This window comes from Lytechinus variegatus, chromosome 9 (genome assembly GCF_018143015.1).
Source record: "Lytechinus variegatus isolate NC3 chromosome 9, Lvar_3.0, whole genome shotgun sequence".
In the NCBI taxonomy this organism is placed as follows: Eukaryota; Metazoa; Echinodermata; class Echinoidea; order Temnopleuroida; family Toxopneustidae; genus Lytechinus; species Lytechinus variegatus.
Window position 1 is genome coordinate 19384209 of NC_054748.1, and position 11071 is coordinate 19395279.

Here is an 11071-nt window from a genome sequence, read left to right on the forward strand (position 1 = left end):
TTATCATCATTGTTTTTGCTGTCTTTCCTTTAACCCAGGATGTAATAGTTTGAACATGGTCTCTGTCCTGGTGGCTGTTTCATAAAGCTTTTTGTAAGTTACAAGTGACATTACGAATGATTGGTGATCCTTTCTTGTGGTAGGCGATGTACACCAAAATTAGATTGGTGTTGATTTAGCAACTAAGAAGGGATTACCGGTCATTCGTAAAGTTGCTTGTAGTAACTATATGAAAAACCTACAGTACACGTTTATTTTGACAATTATTTAGCACGTAAGAAATGTTCACCAGTCATTCTTAAGGTTGAGTAAAAGGGTACCACTACCCGGTAGGAAGAAATTCCTTCAATGCTCGAGCACCAAGAAGCTGGGGTAATAGTATGCAGTGCTTAGAAATATTTTTAATTAGTGCTTTATAAAAGTTTCATATTATTATCATCATTGTTTTTGCTGTCTTTCCTTTAACCCAGGATGTAATAGTTTGAACACTAAGTCCTGGTGGCTGTTATCATAAAGCTGTTTGTAAGTTACAAGTGACATTACGAATGATTGGTGATCCTTTCTTGTGGTAGGCGATGTACACCAAAATTAGATTGGTGTTGATTTAGCAACGAAGAAGGGATTACCGGTCATTCGTAAAGTTGCTTGTAGTGTAGTAACTTTATGAAAAACCTACAGTACATGTTTATTTTGACGATTATTTAGCACGTAAAAAATGTTCTCCAGTCATTTTTAAGGTCGCTCTTAACTTACAATTTTTTGAAACAGCCTCCTGGGTGGAGAGTGGCAAATGTGGTTTTACAGATAGACTTACAAAAAAAAAACAAGATCTAGATCTAACATGACATGGTGACAATTGCCCTGAATTTCAAAGAATTTCTGATAAAAAGCATTGTTTGGTGCTATAACTTTCCTTTAGCTTTAATACTCACCGCCAGTAGAGATGTCTCCAAGCAAAGTTTCTTCATTCGTGGGACTATGGAATGTTTGATGGAGTTATACTCTATCATCCCAGCAAATGTAGGTAGAATATTTAAACATAGTTCCTACAGAAAGAAAGAAACAGTCAATTTTAGATATAAAGTCAATAGATAAACAGTCAATATAAGATATAAAGTCAATAGATAAACAGTCAATATAAGATATAAAGTCAATAGATAAACAGTCAATATAAGATATAAAGAGCAAATTGCCATCTTGGAGTAATAAACCAATTCCATGAAATACATGTATGTTGGCACATAAAATGAAAACAGATTTTCTCAAAACAATCAATATGATTTTTATTTCTTGGGGGGACAAGGGTTGTTTCAACATTTCTAAAGAAAATGGATGGTGCAAGAGTATACGTTGTATTAATTAAACATATTGAATGGACTTATACGTTCTAAATAATGGCATTACATGGCCTATCATAGTTGTGATTACTAGGATCAATCACAAATCTTTGTAAGAAAGGTTCCTGCTAACCTGTATCTGAGCTGAACTTGAATTCTAAAACCCTATAGACCATGGTACAAATCATTGTAAGAAAGGTTCCTGCTAACATAACATTAAAGATATATATATAGCTTTCCATAGTCGATTGTATCAACTACAATTCTTTGTAAGAAAGGTTCCTGCTAACCTGTATCTGTGCTGAAGACGATTCTAAAACCTTATAGTCCATGGTACAAATCTTTGTAAGATAGGGCCGTGATAACCTGTATCTGTGCTGAAGACGATTCTAAAACCCTATAGACCATGGTGCATGCAAGTGCATACATCACATTTAGAAAACATGTTGAATGAACATAAACATTAAAGATGTATATAGCTTTCCATAGTTGATCGGATCAACTAACAACTCTTTGTAAGAAAGGTTCCTGCTAACCTGTATCTGAGCTGAAGACGATTCTAAAGCCCTATAGACCATGGGTAGAACATGATTCTTGATGTCATCAGAGGGCGTCTTGGTGAGTAGAAGGGTCATCCGTTGCATGAAGATCAGTAAAATCTTAAAAGAACATAAAAAGGGATACATCAAGGGAACAGGGAACAAATGAACAAAATTAAGTTTTAAAATCAATCCAATGGTGGATGGTGGATCCAGTGAGCATTTCCAGCCTGTGCCCCCCCCCCTCCTTTTGAAAGTCATAGTCAATATTTTAATGAGAATATGTCTTCCATACACACATGTGCCCCCCCCCCTTGAGTGTCACAGTAAATATTTTTAATGGGAATATGTCGTTCATACAAAAGCGAGGACCGTTCTTTTTCCTTGTCAAATTTTCTCGGGAATATGTGCCACCCCCCCTTGGAAAATCCTGGACCCGCCTCTGTATAAGAAAGGATTATTTACATCTGGGGGCGACCATTAAAGATCAGTAAAATCTTAAAAAAGAAACATCCAAAGAGGTACATTAGGAGAAGGTTTCAAAACTGTATGCATTCGAGTTCTAGCAGACATGGACCAATCAGATTATTTACATCTGGGGCCGGCATTTAAAGGGGAAGTTCACCCTGACAGAATTTTTTTTTTATTTTTAAGTAGAAAAGTTTGAGAACTGTACATTGGTGAAAGTTTGATGAAAATGCATCAAAGAATAAGAGTTACGACTGCTAAGTTTTTGATATTTGATGTAATATGCAAACAGCTCCTTCATATCGTATAAAATGAAAAACCTGCACTAAATCCTCATCGATAAAAAGAAAACAATTAGCGCAAGACCAGTGTCTATAGTCTATGACAGCATCGCCGCCATGGTTCATAGTACTCTGCATCAGACGTATTGCTAACAGCATCAGACTCATAATTGCAAACAAAAAAGCTGCAGCCTTGCCGAGATCATGGGCTGGGTTTTCCTGCCATCCTACTCCTTACCTGAACAGGTTCTTGCATCTTGAAGACATTCTTTAGGCTCGGTAAGACCAGCTTCACATACTCCTGATCGGTGCATTGTTCGGCGATGAGGAGTACATTGGGTAAGACAAACGGCACCATGTCAGGATTCATGAACTCCTTACACAAGCATGGTAGTATTCTCTGCTGAACAACCCTCTAGGAATGAAAATATTGACGATGACCATAAACATAATAAAAATTAATAATAATGATTATCATCATCAGAGCTGCCAACCTGAAAAAGAACAGTTCAGTATTTTTAAAGTTGAAAATCAGTATTTAGGTGAGGAAATCAGTATTTTCAAAAAATACCATAGGACAATACATAAAGCTGAAACTTTAGAAATCAGTATTTTACATTAAACTATCAGTATTTTTCTCACTTTTCAGTACTGAATACTGAAAATCATTACTACTTGGCAGCTCTGCATCATCCTCATCATAATCATCAACATCATCAACATCATCCTCAACATCAACATCACCACATCATCATCATCATCATCATCATCATCACCACCACCATCATGATCACCATCATCAACATCACCATCATCAACATCACCATCATCAACATCACCATCATCAACATCACCATCATCAACATCACCATCATCAACATCATCATCATCAACATCATCACCACCACATCATCATAATCATCAACATCCTCACCATCATAATCATCCTCAACATCACCACCACATCATCATCATCAACAACATCATCACCACCACATCATCATATGTTACATATAAGAATAATTTTAGAAGAATTGTAAAAGCAATTACATCCATCTATTAGTTATTTCCCTTTAAGGCTAGCCAAGAATTGTAAAGAACATTCAAGAATGTCTTTTTATTATGCAGGCCTTGCCTATTTAAAAGGCCAAGGAGTTGTATTGTTATTTCTGAATAGAGATTAGGAACAATAGGCTTAGCTATGCTATTGACACTCTTGATTTCAATGAGGTCATTCAAGACTGCTCCATTATAGGAGAATGTTCTTTTGGAAGGTGTTAGAACCTTCTATGGTGGTGACATTTTTTTAGAAGCTTCTAGATTAGTTGAAACTTAGTATATATAGCTGCAGTTTCTTTAAGGACATCATCACATCATCACATCATATTAGATCACACCATCACATCATGAGAGCAGGAGATCACATCACATCATATGAGATCACTTCACCAGATCAGATCAGAGCAGTTTATGCATCAATGAACTGTTTGCAGTTATTTTGAGAGAGAAATTATCAGTTCTCATCAACATCATCAACCTGTTCAATGAACACGCTTCAACCCATGGATTGCTGAAATTGACTGTTAATCATCATCAACATCGTCTTCACGGACATTTCAACTCGTTGCAGTGACTCTTATTATTCATCGGACTTCAACATCAGTTTCATCATCGCCATCATTGTGAATTTTCGCCAGTCAACTGGGATTTTTATCATTTGGATTATTACTTGGATATAGCATCATCACTTCGGGATTTTACATCGGACACTTCAAGAGATTTATGTAAGATCATTATTTGTTTTATTTATGTATAATTATTTCCTGTAATAAAAAAAGGGGAATTTAAATTACATCTTCTTTGTTATTTGTTGCAGTATCGTAACACATCATCCTCACCATCATCATCAACATCATCACCATCATCATCATCACCATCATCATCAACATCATCACCACCACCTCATCATCATCATCATCAACATCATCATCATCACCATCATCATCATCATCAATCATCATCACATCACCATCACCAGCATCCTCAACATCATCACCATCATCATCATCATCACCATCATCATCATCATCACAATCATCACCATCACCACCTCATCATCACAATCATCATCATCATCATCAAAATAATAATCATCATTAAGCGAAAATGCACCGACTACTAACTGGTATTAAAAAGTTGGCAAAGTACAGAAACATGCTAATGCATTCAAAGCGGAAATGCATCAAATACCTTCATAGAGTGTTCATTGATGTGCTAAATTCCAGTAACCTGCTCTATACCATTTCTGCGTCCTGCTATGTAAAGCAGGCTTATTTTGAAAATCACCTATCCTATTAAAAGAAATGAAAGCTTATTTGAACAAATTTATCCATTAGGTAACCATGAACCGGTCTATTGTAAAACCTTCCATCCATTAAATCCGACTTACCTTGGGAAGAGTTGAGATTACTTTTGGAAGACCTTTGAAGAATTGAGCTTTCTGTTTGCTTTCTTGTTGAAACAATGAGTCAACGTACTGGAGAGTCATGGCACCAACGTCGTCAAAATATGGAATCTACGAATGAATTCAAATAGAATGATTTCAACAATGTCATCAGAACTAAAAATTAATTCAAATAAAATGATTGCAAACTTGTAATCAAAACATGGAATCTAAGAATGACTTCAAATAGAATGATTTCAACAATGTCATCAGAACATGGAATCTAAAAATTAATTCAAATAAAATGATTGCAAACTTGTAATCAAAATATGGAATCTAAGAATGACTTCAAATAGAATGATTTCAACAATGTCATCAGAACATGGAATCTAAGAATGGATTCTAATTGAATGATTGCAACAATGTAATCAAAATATGGAATCTAAGAATGGATTCTAATAGAATGATTGCAGCAATGCAATCAAAATAAGTAATCTAAGAATGGATTCTAATAGAATGATTGCAACAATGTAATCAAAATATGGAATCTAAGAATGGATTTTAATAATAGAATGATTGCAACAATGTAATCAAAATAAGTAATTTAAGAATGGATTCTAATTGAATGATTGCAAACATGTAATCAAAATATGGAATCTAAGAATGGATTCTAATAGAATGATTGCAACAATGTAATCAAAATATGGAATCTAAGAATGGATTCTAATAGAATGATTGCAACAATGTAATCAAAATAAGTAATTTAAGAATGGATTCTAATTGAATGATTGCAACAATGTAATCAAAATATGGAATCTAAGAATGGATTATAATAGAATGATTGCAACAATGTAATCAAAATAAGTAATCTAAGAATGGATTCTAATTGAATGATTGCAACAATGTAATCAAAATATGGAATCTAAGAATGGATTCTAATAGAATGATTGCAACAATGTAATCAAAATATGGAATCTAAGAATGGATTCTAATAGAATGATTTCAACAATGTAATCAAAATAAGTAATCTAAGAATGGATTCTAATTGAATGATTGCAACAATGTAATCAAAATATGGAATCTAAGAATGGATTCTAATAGAATGATTGCAACAATGTAATCAAAATAAGGAATCTAAGAATGACTTCAAATAGAATGATTGCCACATTGTCATCAAAACATGGATGTCATCAACACATGGAATCTGAGTATGGATGCCAATAGAATGATTACAACAAAGTCACTAAAATATGGATACTAAGGATGGATTCAAAAGAATGATTCTGGATACTAAGGATGGATTCAAAAGAATGATTGAATCAATGAGTTTTAAAACAATGAGTCTTGGCCCCAAAGTCACCAAAATATGGAATGTGGATGACTTGATAAAAGTGAGGATTAAAGAAATAATGAGGCGGGGGAGGGGGGGTGTAGACGTGTATTAAACATCACACATCTTGGTCGCAATGTCAAATGGGAGGATTTTCACAACAAATGTGATCTCAAATGCTCAAAAAATTCTTATTTATCAAATTTTTTTCTCAAATTTTCATTGACTTATTTCGTCAGATTGCTTTTACTCACTCATGTGTTAATGGGGGATCATGAGTTATACCATGCCAAAGAGATTCTAAGCTTCACAATAATAGTTCATTTTTCTATTTTATTTGTGATTAAGTTTATATGATAAAGGATCGATAATCCTCAGTTTCATTTTTAGTGGGGGCGCACTTTCCTTCTCTTACCTTGCCTAGTTGATCAGCGTCCGGTCTGATGGTTGGTGTGGTACTTAGTAACATCTTCACATACTCTTTCAAACCATCAGGAAGGCTTGATAATAAAGATATATTCAGACTTCGCAACTGAAAAATCAAAACAAGAAGGATACTGATGTATCGTATTTCTATTCAATATGCTTTATGCAGGTCAAATCCACAGTAATTAACCATTTTTTTACTCCATATATCATAATATATGGAGTAAATATATCATAATATATGGAGCATTGGAGCGTTGTGGCCCAGTGGATTAGTCTTCGGACTTTGAAACAGAGGGTCATGGGTTCAAATCCCAGCCATGGCATAATTTCCTTCAGCAAGAAACTGATCCACAATATGCTGCACTCAACCCAGGTGAGGTAAATGGGTACCGGTAGGAATTGATTCCTTAACCCTATCTAGGCCGGGGGGCCTTGGAGGCCCCCCCAACGAGTCGCGCGATATTTCGCGCAATTTTTTTTTACCACGCTGCTCGCTGACTTTTTACTTTCAAATCTTGCGCAACTTTTGAGACCAATTTTGGGCACCCGGGTACGCGGTTCTGAAGTTACGCAACGTTATGTAAGTGCATGTCAGACCAAAAATTGCTCAAAAACGTGATTTCGTGTACAAAGTAAATGTAAATTGTGTTTTCAATCAAAAATCATAAATGTATGATTATTTTTAGTTTTGCTGGACTAAATGTTTGTATTTTATGCTTTTTATGATTGTAGAAGAGTCCCCAACATTGAAAAACAAAAGGTCAAAAAACAAAGAAATACATAAGAAATTGCAAAAAACAATATAAATCATAAGAAATTGATCTGATATCACAATTTCTTTCATGTACACTTGCTAAGAACATCACAAAGAGTTTCTATGCTAAAAATTAGAATATTTGGAGCTTTATTTATGGAGTTAGAGGAAAAAGTATGATTTTGCATACTAATTACGCATAAATTAACATAATTACATAATAATAATTCACATGAAAAAAATTACTATACAATTTTGTAGATTATATCCCAGACAACCTGCGTGCCAATTTACGGCGCGGTCGAAGGCCGAGATCTCATGGGGGGACCTGGGAGGCCCCCCCCCCCCCCGGCCATATGAACTCCGAAAATACCCCGGCCTAGATAGGGTTAAAAAGCTGTGTGCGCTATGAACGCCTAGCTTAGCCGGGTAATAATAATGGTCAGTTCTTGTATAGCGCATAACACATTTTAAATACCGTCTCTATGCACTTCCAAAGGACTTGGATATTATTACCCTGGCTGTAGCTAAAGCAGCCTTTCCAGCACTCGGCATTTTAAGGAATTAATTCCTGCCAGGTACCCATTTACCTCACCTGGGTTGAGTGCAGCACAATGTGGATAAATTTCTTGCTGAAGGAAACTACGCCATGGCTGGGATTTGAACCCATGATCCTCTGTTTCAAAGTCCAGAGACTAATCCACTGGGCTGCAAAGCTCCACATAATGTGGAAGTGACAATAATATGGAAGTGAACCTTTTAACTATAATTTGTCAAGTACAGTCACAATCAGTGTCGTACAGATGGGGGACTTTCCAAGAAAAAAAAGAGGAAAGGAAAGAAAGGGAAAGAGAGAAGGGTGAAATATATTATTTTCAGAATATTATGTCAAAGTCTATCAACAATTGAATTTTTTTTTGAAAAAATGTCAAAATTTTTGCTCGCACACTTCGGTTGCTCACAACTTTTTTTTAAAATAAATTTTGTCCTATATGCATTATCCAGCCCCCTCAGAACTTTTGGTTCATTACTGGTCAAAGCTGTCTATAAAATAGAGGAAACAGTAAAAGTGGACCCCGGAGACAAGTAACCTTTATAGTCAGGTTTTCACGAAAGACAGGTGGTTGTTGAGACAGGTTTGACCATGAAATTAATTTTTGAAATTATCAAATTTTATCAAGTTCAAAAAAAGATATTACTACCTGTTCAGATTTCTGTTTAAATGTGGCAAGATTCTCGTTGCAATCATGGAAGAGTTTGCCGTTGTTGATCACGGAGTACATTAACATACCAAGACTGAACATATCACTGGACGTATCACAGCTCTGTGTTAACTGGTACTCCGGAGCTAAGTAGTTCAAGTCTGGCTGAAGCAATGCTGAGATATTGTTCATAAGTTCACGTGAAGGGAAACTAGCCTATGAGAGAATGAGAATTATGCGATTAGGCACAGATATTTCCAGCTATTTGAGGAGACATTCAAAGTCCTGGGTTCGATATCGGCCATGGCACTTACACCAGTGAGCAAAGCATTTAATGAAGAGTGCTCCCGTATCATGCATTCAAATAAATGGAAATTCTGTACACATACTTGGAAACTATATGCCACTTTAACAAACACAATAAATGAATGAAATATTTATTCCAGTGACTGTGATAGACTTATGTGATTGACAGATCACAAATGCTCATCACCATCACCACCACCATCATCACCATCATCATCACCATCATCAGCTTCATCACCACCATCACCATCATCATCAGCTTCATCATCATCATCACCATCATCATCATCATCATCATCATCAGCTTCATCATCATCACCATCATCATCATCACCATCATCATCATCATCATCAGCTTCATCATCATCATCACCATCATCATCACCATCATCATCAGCTTCATCATCATCATCACCATCATCATCAGCATCACCATCATCATCAGCTTCATCATCATCATCATCATCAGCTTTATCATCATCACCATCATCATCAGCTTCATCATATGACTTACTGGTTGATCAGGTGGTGATGAGGAAGGGAAAACAAAGTCATGTGACTTACTGGTTGATCAGGTGGTGATGAGGAAGTGATAACAAAGTCATGTGACTTAGTGACTGATCAGGTGGTGAAGAGGAAGAGACAACAATGTCTGGTTAATCAGGTGGTGATGAGGTGGACAAATAAGTCACATGATTTACTGGTTGATCAGGTGGTGAAGAGGAAAGGATAAAAAAAGTCAGGTAACTTTCTGGTTGATCAGGTGGTTAGGAGGAAGGGAAAACAAAGTCATGTGACTTACTGGTTGATCAGGTGGTGATGAGGAAGGAATAACAAAGTCAAATCCAGCTAGCTTCCAGGCTCCATTACCATTCAAGATAATACTCGCCGGTGAAATATTACCATGGACCATATGAACATCATTATGAAGAAACTTCAAGGCATCTGTTAACTGTAAAAGAGCAAACAATAGTCATGTTCTACACTGAATCAGAAACAGGAAACATACAAAATATTCAGAGATAAGTTTTAATTTCAACTTTGTTTCCTATGATATAATACTACAGTCACATCTTGAATTTTCTTTTTTTTCAAATCATTCCCTATATCAATGGATGTTTTCTGAACTTGCATTCAAATTCTGTTATTTCAAATAGTGTAAACAATAACAATTTGGTTTCAAGCACAAGTAAATTACTTTATACTGAGAGCACACAACCCACCTGTAGAAGGCCATATTTGATCTCGACTTCAAACAACTTGTGTTCTCCAATGTCCGGTGGTATGGGCGTCGGCATGTTGTCATGGCAACCTAATATATTGGCTAGGCTGGCAAATACAGGCTCTGTAGCAAACGCCAGGCTTTCTCTGTGAAGTGAAGGAAGAGCAGAAGAGAAAATCAATTGCAGAAAATGCTGTAATCATAGTAATGTTACTTGTGCAAGAGATCTATAATCAACGTTGAAAGGAAAATGTGTGAAGTCACCGATCAATGCCTGCGGGTGTTCCACTCAAGAGAATGCTCCTTTTAGTCAGGCAGCATATGTCATGATTTACCGGCTACTTCGACAAATTGGCTAAGTCTGATTTTTCACTTTTATGTGATTGGTGACATCACAAGGAACAACTTCCAACTTGGTGACAAATTTCTAATGGTCATCTTGACCATGTTAGGGGTCAAAATGATGTCAATAGGGGTCATTTTTTAAATTGCCCCAATTCTGTCAAATGACACATCAAATTGTTTGTCTTGTTATACTGAACAAAAAAGTGTACACAATCATATACTCTTGACCTCCCGTTAAAAAGTTATGACCGGAAATGTCAAAGGTCAACGAACTTTTGTTCAATGGCAAATTACACTGAAGGTGTTAAGAAAGCTCATTTTTTCCGTGTTTTTATGCATGTGTGTACTTTTTTATTCTCGATTTTGATAAGTCCATCGTCAGAAGTCCTTATCCAGAAGATATAAAGGGTCAAGA

The 11071-nt window shown here is 35.9% G+C and overlaps 1 protein-coding gene across 1 annotated transcript; it reads right to left on the reverse strand.

Annotated features, from left to right (window-relative positions):
* Positions 1 to 902: 902 nt before the first annotated feature.
* LOC121421874 (SCY1-like protein 2) lies at positions 903 to 10444 on the reverse strand. Its single transcript, XM_041616675.1, has 8 exons — positions 10313 to 10444; positions 9892 to 10041; positions 8784 to 8999; positions 6814 to 6930; positions 5075 to 5200; positions 2864 to 3040; positions 1874 to 1996; positions 903 to 1046 (listed from the first exon to the last, which is right to left on the reverse strand). Exons 1-8 carry the CDS (start codon positions 10385 to 10387, stop codon positions 903 to 905), a joined length of 1128 nt encoding a protein of 375 aa, XP_041472609.1. The 5' UTR covers positions 10388 to 10444.
* Between the last annotated feature and the right edge of the window lie 627 nt (positions 10445 to 11071).

Bases quoted from the DNA above. Each gene is read 5' to 3' on its own strand.
- LOC121421874 (XM_041616675.1), bottom strand. From the start codon at position 10,387: ATGCCGACGCCCATACCACCGGACATTGGAGAACACAAGTTGTTTGAA. The intron at 6,931-8,783 runs GTAGTAATATCT...TTGATTTTTCAG, and splicing joins TTAAACAGAAATCTGAACAG to TTGCGAAGTCTGAATATATC. The intron at 1,997-2,863 runs GTAAGGAGTAGG...TGTTCTTTTAAG, and splicing joins AGATGCAAGAACCTGTTCAG to ATTTTACTGATCTTCATGCA.